We start from the raw sequence: 17,863 nt of genomic DNA on the forward strand, positions 1-17,863 counted from the left end.
GGTTAAAGATGACTCGGCATTTTGGCACACGCGCACAAAATTATATTTTGAAAATAAATGCCGACGTTTACATTTCGGGTTTTAAAACTTTTGCACCTTCGGCGGAAAATGTATAAATATAAAAGGCTAAAAATGTGTTTTATATTTCCTTTCTCCTTCCTTCCTTCTTTGTGAATCGCATCGGCGTTTTTGGCCATCTTCCAGATCACGTGACTATCAAACGGGAAGGAAATTCAAAAATCTGTCCAGTTAGATACAAGATAATATTTTTTACTATCATAATCAATAAACAGTTGCCGAATATCTTGTAAAATGGCAGACTTGATAGGTTTTGAAAATGGCGATTTTTATAACTTACGTGACCTCGTGACCTCGTCCCTGACCTTGAACCCGGACAAAAGATATATCGTTGTGCAACACTCATCGACCTCTACCCACATACTAAGTTTCATCAAGATAGGAAAGAAAAATTGTTGACGGACGGACGCACGTACAGACGGACATTTGGTCCGGCTTTATTAGGTCATCTCGGTAGAGATGACCTAAAAATGAGTACCGGTAATCGATTTTGTGGCACAGGTTGTGACCACAGTGTGGCCATTCTTGTTCCTTTCTGAGAGGTTGCTTTTGTATCCATCCTGTCCACCCTGTACGTCCTCCCTTACCCCTCATTCTTCCTCACATCCCTTAGTTGCCCAATTCTCCCTCAACCCCACGATTTGGTGTGTTTCCCACTTTTCTTTCTACTGTTCCTTTTGTTCCATTATGTTTTGTCCTGACTTCTGATCCATTCTACGTTTTCGTTCCTCCACGAGCCTCGACTTTTGAAAAAAAACAACCCTTATACACTAAGCAACTCTGTTCCTCATCTTTCATATGCAGCACAAGGCTGTGAATAGTTATTGGCTGGGAGGAGGCTGTGCCGCTGATGCTACACCCCCTATAGGTTAGGACAGGAATTTTGAACTTGGCCAGGGTGCTGGCGATAGCTCATCTACTCTTCGCAAAGGACACCGTGAGATATTGAATGTAAATTGGTTTACCAAATTACCAGGCAAAACAAACAAGGAAATAACAATAAGATGATAGATGATGGAATGCTAAAGGAATGTTGCAAGTGCTGCTGAAGGATCTTCACAAGTTCTGATGAGGGAATGTCACGTGTTATCCATTTCAGGATTTTGAGATAAATCGACGTCTACAAGGCAGAGGCAATGCACGTGGAATAGATCTCAACCGCAACTTTCCTGATCTGACGTCACAAATGTATTATAATGAGAAGCATGGTGGGGTCAACCACCATATTGGCTTCCGCAGTGCCAAGTGGAATACGGTGAGTGCATATAACGTTCCATTGCTCAACATAATGGTGTTTTGTATTCAGTTGTGTATTTAACTGTCCACATTATTAATTTTCTGTTTGGATTCACCGACTTTTGAGTCGGAATATATTTTATCTCGTCAGCGGCTATTTATTACCCCATGCACACGAAGTAAAAAGCGGGGTTTAAAAGCAATTGGTTCCTGTCCATCTGATCAGTTTATGATCAGCAGTTTATGACCGAAGAACAACTTGTTATACGTTGAATGTTACATTTTGAACATGAATCGGAGCATGAATAGGAAGCCAAGTTTGTAGTTTTACCATACTTTGGCTCAGAATTTGGCCCAACCGTGCATGCGCAGAGAAGAGTAGATAATAGTTTTACTCTTTCTGCCTATCTGGCATTCAAAATTAAAAATCATTCCAAACAGGAAACGCACTGCTTTTAAGGATGTCATAAAGGACACATACAACAGGCACAAATAACTAATGTAACATATTACATCAGGTGGTGCAATAGACACTGGGGAAAATGGCGATAAAACCCGGAGCTAATTTATTTATATGCCCTTCAACCTCTTTAAACCTTTATTTAAATTGAAGTACCTACTTCAAGACTATAGAACACAAATTGCCTTCATAATACTTCCAAGAACCATGCAATATACTGTATCAATATATACCATGAGAGGGAATGGCATGTGTATCGGGGTGAAGAAGAGACCGCCATGATGGGTACGTAGGATGCTCATTGACGCTGCATTCGATGGTGATCAATAAAGCCTCCATCTCCTAAATTGTGACTCAACGTCACCTTATTACAGTGTATAAGGGTGGTTGGTGTGTAACACTGCTTCAGTCGCGCTAAATTCCAGATCTTTAAAAATCATTATTTTATTGAAAATTGACCGTTGCCATTCATGGGTTTCCCCTTCGTGGATTCGCGCTATCGAGATTAATTTATTGAGGCAAGGTTTGCAGATTGCAGTCAATTCCTCGAATAATCATTGGTTGGCGAAATATTTTCCACATTTAATCACCCAATTAACATGGGCCGTCAACACAATAACCCCCTCAAACTCCACAGCATCATCGTCACCATCGTCTCCATCAACTCGTCTTTATAGTCACCATCATCATCATCATCAATGCCATCGCATTATTGGATCAACTTTATCATCATTATTATCAAAGAGAAGTTTCATGATCTTAATAATATCAAGATAAACCTGGTGTTGGCTTGATGATTAATTTTCTCCAAGCTTTTCAACCTCTTCTTCTGCACAAGTATTTACCCAATCTCCTTTCAATGGAATTTTTCCTGCCACAAAGCCGAAGGCCACTCAAAGGTTGAGGCTGCAGAAGGGAAAGTATAGTTACTGTATATTAAATAGAAAGAAAAAAAAATCTATTTATATTCCTTTTGAATTGAGGTAGCTTCGGATTGATGGAGAAGTGGGATACAGGTAAAGAGTTCCAAAGTGAGGCAGTACAATAAAGGAAAATTCTTCTTCTTCGTACACAGCACAAGGCTGTGGGGTAGCATGACAGTGCAGCTATGCCGCTGATGCAATGCCCTCTGCTGGTTAGGGGAGGAATTTTGAATTTGGCCAGAGTTTCGGTGAGAACTTGGCTACTCTTTGCAAAGGACATCATGGGAACTTTAACGTGCACCAAAGAATGCTAGCAGATGGGACTCCTGTTTAACTTCCATCCGAGAGACGGCACATACTTTGATGAATCACCCTGCCTGTGAAACACCGGGATGATTGCTTATAGTTGGGATGAGATTTTAACCTAGGCTAGACATCTCAGAGGCAACTGTGCTTATTTCTGCGCCATCCTGTCAGCCCCAGGAAGGGAACCTCATTGTGTTAGTCCTCGAGACTGATACAGTGTATGGATGGAAAGAAGCTGCCGAACGTGTCGACTGTAGAACGACTAAAAGTACACTCAGCTGGAACAACCTGTGAGGAAATCCTCAAAGCACATTCCATGAAAATATCTATAGAAAAGGCTCAAAGAAAAAAACAGCAGTAGACTGGGAGAGGTTCCAGGGATGATGCCAACTCATGACCCAACAGATTGGCAGCACATGTACAGATAGAGCATAGCAGCTGGAGGAAGGTATTGCTGAGCACAAAATATGCAGCCAAAGAGTTGAGAGGCCCTTCAGCAACACCAAAGATGTACTTTTCCCGGATGAGGTTGTTTTTTTGGATACATCGCCGATGCTCGTATAAGAGCTAAAGCAGAATGGAGAGGGGAAACACCAACAGCAGAGTTGAAGTGACAGTGAGTGAGATCAAGGGGAGGGGGAGAAGAACACATGGGGCAAATAAGCTTCACACAAGCTGAAAGACAGCAAGAAGAGGAAAGGGAAATTGTTTAATGTAAAGCAATTCATAAGACCATTGTTTAGTGTAAGGCAATGTGTAAGGCCATTATTTAGTGAAAGGAAATGTTTAATACCATTGTTTAATGTAAGGCGATGTGCAAGACCATTGTTTCGTGTAAGGCAATGTGTAAGACCATTGTTTATTGTAAGGCAAGATGTAAGACCAATATTGAGTGCAAGGCAATGTGAAAGACCATTGCACATTGAAAGCCAATATGTAAGACCAATATTGAGTGCAAGGCAATGTGTAAGATCATTGTTTATTGTAAGGCAATGTGTAAAACCATTATTTAGTGTAAGTCATGTGTAAGACCCTTATTTAGTGTAAGTCATGTGTAAAACCATTATTTAGTGTGTCATGTGTAAAACCATTATTTAGTGTAAGTCATGTGTAAACCCATTATTGAGTGCAAGTCATGTGTAAAACCATTACTTTGTGTGTCATGTGTAAAACCATTATTTAGTGTAAGTCATGTGTAAAACCATTATTTAGTGTAAGTCATGTGTAAAACCATTACTTTGTGTGTCATGTGTAAAACCATTATGTAGTGTAAGTCATGTGTAAAACCATTATTTAGTGTAAGACATTGTGTAAGACCATAATTTAGTGAAAGTCATGTGTCAAACCATTATTTAGTGTAAGTCATGTGTCAAACCATTATTTAGTGTAAGTCATTTGTAAAACCATTATTCAGTGCAAGTCATGTGTAAAACCATTATTTCGTGCAAGTCATGTGTAAAACCATTATTTAGTGTAAGACATTGTGTGAGACCATAATTTTGTGTAAGTCATGTGAAAAACCATAATTTAGTGTAAGGCAATGTGAAAAACCTTTATTTAGTGTAAGTCATGTGTAAAACCATTATTTAGTGTAAGTTATGTGTAAAACCATTATTTTGTGCAAGTCATGTGTAAAACCATGATTTAGTGTAAGTCATGTGCAAAACCATTATTGAGTGTAAGTCATGTGTAAAACCATTATTTAGTGTAAGACATTGTGTAAAACCATTATTTAGTGCGTCATGTGTAAAACCATCATTTAGTGTGTCATATGTAAAACCATCATTTAGTGTAAGTAATGTGTAAAACCATTATTTAGTGTGTGTCATTTGAAAAACCATTATTTAGTGTAAAGCAATGTGTAAACCATTATTTAGTGTAAGGCAATGTGTAAACCATTATTTCGTGGAAGTCATGTGTAAAACCATTATTTAGTGTAAGTCATGTGTAAAAAAATTATTTAGTGAAACGCAATGTATAAACCATTATTTCGTGGAAGTCATGTGTAAAACCATCATTTAGTGTGTCATATGTAAAACCATCATTTAGTGTAAGTCATGTGTATAACAATTGTTTAATGTAAGTCGTTTGTAAAACCATTATTTTGTTTCAGTCATGACGTGTAAAACCATTATTTAGTACAAGTCCTGTGTAAAACCACTATTTAGTGCAAGTCATGTGTAAAACCATTATTTAGTGCAAGTCATGTGTAAAACCATTATATTGCGCAAGTCATGTGTAAAACCATTATTTTGCGCAAGTCATGTGTAAAACCATTATTGAGTGCAAGTCATGTGTAAAACCATTATTTCGTGCAAGTCATGTGTAAAACCATTATTTAGTGTAAGACATTGTGTTTGACCATAATTTCAGATAAGTCATGTGTAAAACCATAATTTAGTGTAAGACATTGCGTAAGACCATTATTTGGTGTAGGTCATGTGTAAAACCATTATTTAGCGCAAGTCATGTGTAAAACCATTATTTTGCACAAGTCGTGTGTAAAACCATTATTGAGTGCAAGTCATGTGTAAAACCATTATTTCGTGCAAGTCATGTGTAAAACCATTATTTAGTGTAAAACATTGTGTTTGACCATAATTTCAGATGTCATGTGCAAAACCATAATTTAGTGTAAGACATTGCGTAAGACCATTATTTGGTGTAGGTCATGTGTAAAACCATTATTTAGTGCGAGTCATGTGTAAAACCATTATTCAGTGTAAGTCATGTGTAAAACCATTATTTAGTGCAAGTCATGTGTAAAACCATTATTTAGTGCAAGTCATGTGTAAAACCATTATTTTGGGTCAGTCATGTGTAAAACCATAATTTAGTGTAATTTATGTGTAAAACCATTATTCAGTGCAAGTCATGCGTAAGACCATTATTTAGTGTAAGACATTGCGTAAGACCATTATTTGGTGTAGGTCATGTGTAAAACCATTATTTAGTGCAAGTCATGTGTAAAACCATAATTTAGTGCAAGTCATGTGTAAAACCATTATTCAGTACAAGTCATGTGTAAGACCATTATTTAGTGCAAGTCATGTGTAAAACCATTATTTAGTGCAAGTCATGTGTAAAACCATTATTTTGGGCAAATCATGTGTCAAACCATTATTTTGGGCAAGTCATGTGTAAAACCATTATTTCGGGCAAGTCATGTGTAAAACCATTATTTAATGCAAGTCCTGTGTAAAACCATGATTTAGTGCAAGTCATGTGTAAAACCATTATTTTGTGTGTCATGTGTAAAACCATTATTTAGTGCATCATGTGTAAAACCATTATTTCGTGTAAGTCATGTGTGAAACCATTATTTAGTGTAAGTCATGTGTAAAACCATTATTTAGTGTAAGTCATGTGCAAAACCATTGGTTAGTGTAAGTCATGTGAAAAACCATGATTTCGTGGAAGTCATGTGTAAAACCATTATTTCGTGTAAGACATTGTGTAAAACCATTATTTAGTGCAAGTCATGTATAAAACCATTATTTAGTGTAAGACATTGTATAAAACCATTATTTAGTGCATCATGTGTAAAACCATTATTTCGTGGAAGTCATGTGTAAAACCATCATTTAGTGTAAGTCACGTGTAAAACCATTATTTAGTGTGTGTCATGTGTAAAACCATTATTTAATGTAAGGCAATGTGTAAAACCATTATTTAGTGTGTGTCATGTGTAAAACCATTATTTAATGTAAGGCAATGTGTAAAACCATTATTTAGTGAAACGCAATGTATAAACCATTATTTCGTGGAAGTCATATGTAAAACCATCATTTAGTGTGTCATGTGTAAAACCATCATTTTGTGTAAGTCATGTGTTAAACCATTATTTAGTGTAAGTCATGTGTAAAACCATTATTTAGTGTGTGTCATGTGTAAAGCAATTATTTAGTGTAAGGCAATGTGAAAAACCATTATTTAGTGAAAAGCAATGTGTAAACCATTCCTTTGTGCAAGTCATGTGTAAAACCATTATTTTGTGTGTCATGTGTAAAACCATTATTTAGTGCAAGTCATGTATAAACCATTAATTAGTGTAAGTGGTGTGTAAAACCATTATTTAGTGTGTCATTTGTTAAACCATTATTTAGTGTAAGTCATGTGTAAAACCATTATTTAGTGCAAGTCATGTGTAAAACCATTTTTTAGTGTAAGTCATGTGTAAAACCATTATTTAGTGTAAGTCATTTGTAAAACCATTATTCAGTGCAAGTCATGTGTAAAACCATTATTTCGTGCAAGTCATGTGTAAAACCATTATTTCGTGCAAGTCATGTGTAAAACCATTTTTTCGTGCAAGTCATGTGTAAGACATTGTGTGAGACCATAATTTTGTGTAAGTCATGTGAAAAACCATAATTTAGTGTAAGGCAATGTGAAAAACCTTTATTTAGTGTAATGCAATGTGTAAACCATTATTTAGTGTAAGTCATGTGTAAAACCATTATTTAGTGCAAGTCATGTGTAAAACCATTATTTAGTGTAAGTCGTGTGTAAAACAATTATTGGATTTGCTATATATGAGATATCCCTTATTGTCGGGTTTTCCGGGTGTGTGTGTGTGTGTGTGTGTGTGTGTGTGTGTGTGTGTGTGTGTGTGTGTGTGTGTGTGTGTGTGTGTGTGTGTGTGTGTGTGTGTGTGTGTGTGTGTGTCTGCAATGCAAGGCTCCACAGCACGAACCAGCGAACCGATTTCGATGGAACTTTGCCAACAGGTGGAAGACATACTGCGAATGTGCGCGTTTGAATTTTGTTGCCGAGCAACCACCCGTTGCTGTGCAGCGGCCGAAAAACCACGTACAGTATTTTTAATACTTGTCCTTCAGTTTTGAATGTAGAGAAACGAGACTTCGGAATTAAACACTTCGAGATATTTAGAAAATTTTACTCGAGCCGATTTTTGATTGAGGTTTTATTTTTCAAATGGTTGTCCTTCAAAAATGGGGTGTCTATTTACCGTCATTTAAGGTGTGTACACAGTGTTTGTAAGGAACGACACCGTCGTTCCACCTTCGATCTCTCCTCAATCCAAACGTTATTGACCAAAGTGAAAAGGATCCAAAATAAATAGAATCACCGGCATTTCTGTCTTTGTGGATTTCTAATAATATGTTTATTTATTTACCGAAAACGATTCTACGACCCACACACCACCTCCAATTATTTATTTATTTTCCGGAAACGATTCCACGACCCACACACCACCTCCAATTATTTATTTATTTTCCGAAAACGATTCCACGACCCACACACCACCTCCAATTATTTATTTATTTACCGAAAACGATCAAGACCCACAAACCACCTCCAATTATTTATTTATTTTCCGAAAACGATTCCACCACCCACACACTACCTCCAATTATTTATTAATTAAAGTGGGAGTGGCGTAGGAAAGTGGGCGTGGCTTATGAAAAATATTGTGTGGCTCAGGAGGTGTGGTCAAACAAGAGCATTGAGAGAATTTTATCGGGTTTTCCGTGTGTGTGTGTGTGTGTGTGTGTGTGTGTGTGTGTGTGTGTGTGTGTGTGTGTGTGTGTGTGTGTGTGTGTGTGTGTGTGTGTGTGCGTGTGTGCAACGTGAGGCTCCACAGCACAAACCAGCAAACCGATTATTTTGCAAATGGTAGTCCTTCAAAAATAGGGTGTCCATTTACCGTCATTTTTTATGAGGAGTGCCAGTTGGCAAAATACGCAACAGGAAAAATCTTGCCAGGCAGAGGAACAATTGTATGTGAACCAATACGTCTTGGCAATGAATCTTCGTCGCTGGATCAGTCAGAATGAGAAGCATCGTATCCAGCGCTTCGATCCGAGCGAATCCCTCATCGCCTTCCATCTCGTTTTGTGTAAGTCATATGTAAAACCATTATTTAGTGTAAGTCATGTGTAAAACCATTATTTAGTGTAAGTCATGTGTAAAACCATTATTTAGTGCAAGTCATGTGTAAAACCATTCTTGAGTGCAAGTCATGTGTAACACCATTATTTAGTGTAAGACATTGTGTTTGACCATAATTTTGGATAAGTCATGTGTAAAACCATAATTTAGTGTAAGACATTGCGTAAGACCATTATTTGGTGTAGGTCATGTGTAAAACCATTATTTCGTGCAAGTCATGTGTAAAACCATAATTCAGTGTAAGTCATGTGTAAAACCATTATTTAGTGTCAGTCATGTGTAAAACCATAATTTAGTGTAATTTATGTGTAAAACCATTATTCAGTGCAAGTCATGTGTAAAAGCATTATTTAGTGCAAGTCATGTGTAAAACCATTATTTAGTACAAGTCATGTGTAAAACCATTATTTATTGCGTCATGTCTAAAACCATTATTTAGTGCAAGTCATGTGTAAAACCATTATTTAGTGTGTCATGCGTAAAACCATTATTTCGTGTAAGACATTGTGCAAGACCATAATTTAGTGCAAGACACAAGGAAATCACAGGTGGAGGCCATTCAGCCCATCATGCCTGTGCTCCATCAATGCCACACCAATTTATCAACACAAGATCCAAAGAAGAAAATGCAAAATGTTTTTTTTTCTTTAATTGTTTTTTTCCTTGTAGTTTTTTTTTTCTCCCAGGAGGGGGCATGGGCTTGGTTAAAAAAAAACACACACACACAACCTCAAACACACACGATCCCTTGACGAGATCCCACCAACAGCACTCCGTACACATTCATACAATCACCCATCATACTCAAACTACCTTAAAGTCCAGCCAACATCCTTATACCCCTCTATCTCCATAATTTCCAGGTACCGATCCAATTCCAATTTCAACTTATCTACTATTTCTGCTGCCATCACCTTTCCAGGGAGACCATCACATGCATTAACTAATCTTTGAGTAAAAGTTCCCTGCCTTACTACAGTCTTAACTCTCATCTTCTTTCCTTTTATGCTATGGCCCCTGGTCCTACTACTGTCTACAGTGCTGAATAATTAATCTGCACTTATTTTATCGATACCTTTCATTATCTTAAACATCTCTATCATATCTCCGCTTAACCACCTCCTTTCTAATGTATAAAGCCCTGTCTCCTTCAGCCGCCCCTCATAGCTGAGTCTAGCTTGGCCCGGAATCAATCTAGTAGCCCTGCGCTGTATCCTCTCAATGGCATCTATGTCCTTCCTGAGCTGTGGTCACCAAAACTGCACACAATATTCTAGATGTGGCCCTCACTAAATTCCTGTCCAATGTTAACACCAGCTCTTTTGATTTATAAATGATCGCCTTCCGAATACAACCTAAAACCCTATTTGCTTTACCTATAGCTGCCTGGCATTGTGCTGCCTGCTCACCTGCCATAACTATTACCACCCCCAGATCCTTCTCCTGTGTGACACGCTCCAAAATTACCCCTTGCATCCTGTAATCTCTATTTTCATTGTTCTTTCCCAACCCAACACCTTACACTTGCTCAGGTTAAATTGCATCTGCCAATCTTTTGCCCAATCTATACAAGTATCAATACTTCCTCCCCCTCTGATATCCACCTTACCGCCAAGCTTGATGTCATCTGAAAATTTGAAAAGCCTACTCTTCACCCCACTATCCAAATCATTGATGTAAATAATGAATAGTAATGGTCTGAGTACTGATCACTGACCACTACTTACATCCTCCCAGCAAGACATCCTCCCACTCACAGCTACTCCTTGCTTCCTCTCACTATGCCAGTTTCCAATCAATTTAGTTACCTGATCAGCCACTCCACAAGCCCTCACATTGGCTAACAACCTCCTATGTGGTACCTTATCAAATGCCTTCTTAAAGTCTAGCTATAGCCGACTACATCCACTACCGTTCCTTCATCCACCCAATCAGACTGCTTCATAGTACTCTAAAATATTTGTTTGACAGGAACATGTGGAAGTGATGTGTAAGACCATTGTTTAATGTAAGTCAAATGTAAGATCAAATGTGGCATAAGCATGCATCATCAGAACTAGCATGGCATAAGGTGATATAATTCTGCTCCTCTCATGTTCACATGGAGTTCGATTCAGGATTGAACAACTGACTCACTAGCATGTGCGAACGACTGTGTAATCCTTTCCTTCCATGGGTCATGGGTCATTTTGAGCACTTCACAATGACCATCAATAGTCCGATTGCAACCTTTTGGTTCTTGATTTGAAAGGGTTTCGTCCTTTGTTGTTACTAATATGAAGGCCCGAGATCATATCCAAACAAAGGTCATGGGTGATTTTTCTCATTTGTTCACTGCCTTCTTACTACCCCATTATTCCCTTTGTTCAGCTGAACCCCCATTGCCAATTGTTTAATCCACTGGAAAAAAAGTAGATTTTCCTAAATTATGCTTCAGGATTGAACAAAGTATCTGAGGTTGATTAGCAATTTGAGTGGTTAGAATTCCCAGCTACATTCTTTCATTGCTAAGGGTCACAATGTGAATTGCTAGCAATTTGTATTTTGATTTGACTCATTTATTAATTACTGTATCGAAAATCGATGGAAAAGCTCGTTTGTGATGGTAAAATGTCTCATTACAGGATATATAAACGTCATACTTACATGACAAACCCACAACCAGTTCAACATACTTCTTTTACTGTGCTTTCAACATGTGTTACAATATTAGCTTCTTCTTCTTCTTCTTCTTCTTCTTCTTTCGGCTGCTCCCGTTAAGGGTCGCCACAGCTGATCATCCGTATGATCCGCATAGTGATTTGGCACATGTTTTTACACCGGATGCCCTTCCTGACGCAACCCTGGTCGCCTCTTACGACACAGGGATATGGTACACCTATTTTAACCGGGGTATACACCGGCCCAGTACACTGGTACTCATTTCGCCAACCTCGGAAGGATGACAGGCTGAGTCAACCCCCTGGTGTATTAATTCAGTGGCCCAACGGGGCTTGAACTCAGGACCTTTTGGATCCCAAGCCGCTGCCCTAACCACTGCGCCAACACCAGGCTATGTGTTACAATATTAGCTATTGATTGTTAATGAAATGGAAGACCAAGAAGGAACCCGAAGAAGTAAAGAAGCTGGAGTCGTTAGGAGGAACTTTCATAGGATTCGGGTTTCCGCTGCTTGTAGTTTCAGCTGCTACTCCATGTCCCTCAAACCCATCCAGCCAAGTGAGCCTTACAGAAAAAAATTCTGCAAGAATTCACTTCTCTTTACAGAGATAGACAATGAAAGAGAGGTAAAGAGGAAAAGAGATGAAAGAGAAGAAAAAGAAAAAATTAGAACGAAAAGCGAATTGAGAGTCAGTGAGTGAATGAATTAATGAATGAACGGATAAATAAATAAATAAATAGATAGATAGATAGATTAAAAAAAAATAGAAAGAAGTGTGAAAGGAACAAAGAAAAAAGATGTCAGGAAGAACCCTGATAGATAGATTTCAGCAGTTACTCCCCAGGGTCAACACAGCAGGATGTACAAGCTTCCAGAGGTCCTGAATATAGTCTAAGACCAAAGTTATAGCTTCGAGCAACAAAGACCAAAGTTAGAGCTTAAAGGTATACTTATGGATTATTTGCAGTTCGGTATTGATTTTCTGTTGAAAGAGCATCGGCAGTGCATATTGACCTCCAAAGTGTGATTGATAAATGATGGGAAGGCAAAGTGCTTTTAAAACCATTTGCAATTTCAATCTGAGATAGTTACAGTGGGGAGAACAAGTATTTGATACACTGCCGATTTTGCAGGTTTTCTCACTTACAAAGCACGTCGAGGTCTGTAATTTTTATCATAGGTACACTTCAACTGTGAAAGATGGAATCTAAAAAAAAATCCTGAAAATCACATTGTATGATTTGTGAATAATTAATTTGAATTTTATTGCATGAAATAAGTATTTGATACATCAGAAAAACAGAACTTCATATTTGGTACAGAAACCTTTGTTTGCAATTACAGAGATCAGACGTTTCCTGTAGTTCTTAACCAGGTTTGCACAGACTGCAGCAGGGATTTTGGCCCACTCCTCCATACAGATCTTCTCCAGATCCTTCAGGTTTCGGGGCTGTCGCTGGGCAACACAGACTTTCAGCTCCCTCCAAAGATTTTCTATTGGGTTGAGGTCTGGAGACTGGCTTGGCCACTCCAGGACCTTGAGATGCTTCTTACGGAGCCACTCCTTAGTTGCCCTGGCTGTGTGTTTCGGGTTGTTGTCATGCTGGAAGACCCAGCCACGCCCCATCTTCGATGCTCTTGTTGAGGGAAGGAGGTTGTTGGCCAAGATCTCACGATACATGGCCCCATCCATCCTCCCCTCAATACGGTGCAGTCGTCCTGTCCCCTTTGCAGAAAAGCATCCCCAAAGAATGATGTTTCCACCTCCATGCTTTACGGTTGGGATGGTGTTCTTGGCGTTATACTCTTCCTTCTTCTTCCTCCAAAGACGGCGAGTGGAGCTTAAACCAAAAAGCTCTATCTTGGTCTCATCAGACCACAAGACCTTCTCTCATTCCTCCTCTGGATCATCCAGATGGTCATTGGCAAACTTCAGACGGGCCTGGACATGCGCTGGCTCGAGCAGAGGGACCTTGCGTGCGCTGCAGGATTTGAATCCATGACAGCGTAGTGTGTTACTTTTGGTTTTCTTTTATACTCTGGTCCCAGCTCTCTTCAGGTCATTGACCAGGTCCTGCCATGTAGTTCTGGGCTGATCCCTCACCTTTCTCATGATCATTGAGGCTCCACGAGGTGAGATCTTGCATGGAGCCCCAGACCGAGGGAGATTGACTGTTATCTTGAACTTCTTCCATTTTTTAATAATTGCGCCAACAGTTGTCTTCTCACCAAGCTGCTTGACTATTATCCTGTCGCCCATCCCAGCCTTGTGCAAGTGTACAATTTTGTCCCTGATGTCCTGAGACAGCTCTCTGGTCTTGCCCATTGTGAAGAGGTTGGAGTCTGATTGATTGAGTGTGGACAGCTGTCTTTTATGCAGATAACGAGTTCAAACAGGTGCATTTAATACAGGTAATGAGTGGAGAATGGGAGGGCTTCTTAAAGACAAAACGAACAGGTCTGTGAGAGCCGGAATTCTTACTGGTTGGTAGGTGATCAAATACTTATTTCATGCAATAAAATGCAAATTAATCATTTAAAAATCATACAATGTGATTTTCAGGATTTTTGTTTTAGATTCCGTCTTTCACAGTTGAAGTGTACCTATGATAAAAATTACAGACCTCAACGTGCTTTGTAAGTGGGAAAACCTGCAAAATCGGCAGTGTATCAAATACTTGTTCTCCCGACTGTACATCTAACTTTTATTTATTTGTCTTTACTCCATCTTAATGCTTTTGTTTAATTTTCCACTGATATCCAATCCAAGCATATGGATACTCGGGATTTCGTGTGAAGGTGAATAATCTATAGACAGGGTGATCTCGAATTGGACACACACACACACACACACACACACACACACACACACACACACACACACACACACACACACACACACACACACACACACACACACACACACGCACACACGTGAGTTATTTTAGTTGAAAGTAATGAGTCAGTCACTTCCCCAGTTACCACACTGTCTAGGTTCTGAATGAGAGTGGCACCGGCCAGGATATGGGATCGAGGAGACTTGGTTCCTGGGTATGTAGTGTAGTGTTGAATCATCTGCATAATTGGTTAACTGTGAAAGAATACAATCAAGCAGATCATTGATATACAGAACGAACAACGTAAGACCCAACACACAGCTGCCCAGAGGAACACCAGCATTAGTATTATGACCAGTGGATGACTGCCGCTCATGTACCACAGAGATTTGGTGATTTTCAAAGAAGTCAGAGATTGAAGCAAGCATTTTTCCAGAAATGCCATATGATTTTAGCTTATGGATGAGGCCCTTGTGCCAGTTTTTGTCAAAAGCCTTCATGATGTCAAAAGCAACAACCTTGGCTTCACCGTGATAATCCAAAGCCTTATTCACATGGTCAGTGATTAGGGATAGAACATCACCAGGAGATCTTGAATGTCGGAAGCTATCAGTTAGGAGTTTGTGGGTTGACAGATGACTCATGAGTTACAGATTGATCAGGCATTCAAACACTTTGCTCATAACAGGAAGAAGGCCAATAGGCCAATAGTTGGAAGGACTCGATTTCTTACCACAGCCTTGAAAGATGGGGGTGGGGGGGGGGACTACAGAAGCCTCCTTCCAGCTAGGTGGAAACACAGACTCTGAAAGACATAAGCGATACAATTTGGAGAGAACAGAAGACAGTCGGGTGAACACATCTTCCAAGCAATTCCAGGGATTTATCTGGTCATGTCACTTTTGAGATGTCAAGCCCCTGAATAATCTTGGCAACTTTCTTGGACGTGATAAGAGTGGAAACACTGATGTAAACACAGGGAGGACATACAGGCAATTGGTGTCCATGGTCATCAAGTGTAGAGTTTTCAGCAAAATGCTCGGCAAAGAGTTTGACTTTTTCAATCGGATAAATACGCACCTCAGGGCCATTGAAGAGGACAGTAATCGATCATCGATTATGGTTGAGGATGCTGTTAGCAATTCTCCAAAAATCTCTGGAGCCTCGCCATTAATTGATATAGAATCACAAACAGATTCTGCGTATTGGCGCTTATCATTCTCTTATACTCGTTTACAGAAGTTTCTTGCAAGGCAAAACAAGTGACGTACCTCACTCAAGCTAACACGGTGATGTTAATTGAAAAAGTGATTGCGAAGTGCAATAACAGCAGAACAAGCCGGAGTGAACCATGGCTGAGAGTGTGGTTTCACTTGGTCAGTTCAAGAAAGGATAAATAGGTCCATACCAACACGGATCCACTCAGTATAACTTCTTTGGCAGCTTCAGAAGTCTATGAAGAACATAGCCAAACAATACAAAAGATTCAGATAACACTTCTCTGTGGAGATGAGTTTCACAAAGAGCAAGCAGTTCTAGATAATTTGATTGCAAGAAAGATTACATGGAAGAGAAATTGACACGAAACCCTCTGATGTTATCGCAGGTGTTAATTATCATCATAGACTTAGGTACCCTTGGAGACTGAAAATGGGGGTTGAGAATGGGTTTCAAAAGGTTGAACGGTCATAATAATTCGAAGATATCGAGGAAGAAGGAACATTAGTTTAGCAATCTATACATGTCACATACAAAGCCACAATAAGTCACATCAAGAGCCAAAACGAACCCACAGCTATTGCAGAGGTATGCTGATGGCCTCAGCAAATCAATGGAAAGTAGATGCATGGTCACTGTCCATGAATGTCCATGGCAGTGCAGCTATCTCGGCATATTACACCTGCTGATAAATCAACCTCTTAATGCATTAACATCGAGCTCAGGATCCTGTCCTGTCGGGTGGCCATGATCTGCAGCATGTTTTAAACCTGTATCCTTCAGAGGTCAGACTGAGCTTGTCGAAACATAGGGCTCAATGTACATGAATACAATGATAAACTAAAGCTCCTCAAATGGAATAACCAGCCCCTTGCATTGAAACAAGACAATATGGAAAGTTTGTTTCTTCGCAGTACAAAAAGGATGGAGGGAAATACGCTCCTTTACCCCCAATTGAAAGTGCAAGTCATGTGTAAAAGCAAAAGCAAAAAAAAATCATCTGAGCAAAGATGATCTAACAGACCGAAGGGAGTCATTCGGGATGAGTCATTGCAAGGTTCAATGTATCAGCTCGTTCCCTAACAGCTTACTAGTCCACTTCTAAACAACAAATAGTGCTTCTACCCTCATTGATTTACAGTGCTAACCAAGGATAATGAGCTCTACCCACCAGGGTTTGACATCAGAGTTGTCTTCCCTCTCTAAGGCAGATGGGTAGAGGCAGGTACAACTCATGAGCCGACCTCGGCTTATGGGTACCACCTTCCCAGGTTTGAAATCAGTTATCCTTCCCTTAACGTAGATAACCAAGCCAAGGCTAACAAGCTCCATTTACCTGAAGCACCTGGTTTTAAGGTGCCAAAGACTCACCTACACTCTCTGCCTTTAGAAACAGAGTCAGCATGAGAAGCCATGCAGTAGGATTTGGTTATGAGAGGCTCTTTGAGATGCTTTGCGATAAATGGGACATTTCAGTGTAGATTGAGATGATCAATCAACCTCATCCCAGCACATTACGTAACCCATTTTTGACCTCAAATGCAACTCTAAGAAGCATACCTGTGTCTGCCCTGTCCCAAAAATGAGTGAGATGTCTGATTCCTCCAATTACCATGCAATTGACTTGACCTCCAATATCTCCAATGTCATGGAATCTCTCATCAATAAACCACTTTTAACCGACCTTGAATCCTACTCTTCCTCAATGACCACGAATATGTCTTCCACAAAGCCTGGTCCACTGGTGACCTCCTGACCTACATTGCCAACGAATGGTCTTCATCTCTCGAGCACTTCAGAGAAAGTTGAGTTGTGCTGGACATCAGCAAAGCGTTTGACAGAGTTTGACACAAAGGGCTCCGAGCGAAGCTCCTAGTATATGGTAGTCAGCCTCAGCTCATCTCCTATTTTCTAGGTTTTCTCGCTGGGTGATATATCTCTACAAGCATTTATAGTGCCCTTTCTGACCCCCCAACACAATAATTCTAGTGTCCCTGCAAAGTTATGTCGTCTTCCCTCCCCTTTCTTCTTTTCATCAACGACATCTTCACAGCTTCCAACAACCCTGCCCATTCCTTTGCTGATGATTCCACCCTCCATTTCACGAGTTCTTAATCCAAGTACACCTCTTCTAAGTCCCGTAATGCTGATTGCCTCTCAACTGTTGCCTCCATCAGTCATGATCTCAATCTCATCCTCCAATGGGGCTGCAACAACCTAGTCCCCT

The 17,863-nt window shown here is 39.6% G+C and overlaps 1 protein-coding gene across 1 annotated transcript in view; it reads left to right on the forward strand.

Annotated features, from left to right (window-relative positions):
- Positions 1 to 17,863, forward strand: part of CPN1 (carboxypeptidase N subunit 1) — a 61,010-nt gene that overhangs the window by 34,203 nt on the left and 8,944 nt on the right. Inside the window, exon 3 of the mRNA XM_085892344.1 lies at positions 1,178 to 1,333. Coding sequence (XP_085748470.1) covers positions 1,178 to 1,333 — 156 coding nt within the window. The remainder of the gene's footprint in view (positions 1 to 1,177; positions 1,334 to 17,863) is intronic.

The sequence above is a fragment of the Eptatretus burgeri genome, chromosome 1 (assembly GCF_056783735.1).
Source record: "Eptatretus burgeri isolate ZD-2024b chromosome 1, Ebu_testis_v1, whole genome shotgun sequence".
Lineage (NCBI taxonomy): Eukaryota > Metazoa > Chordata > Myxini > Myxiniformes > Myxinidae > Eptatretus > Eptatretus burgeri.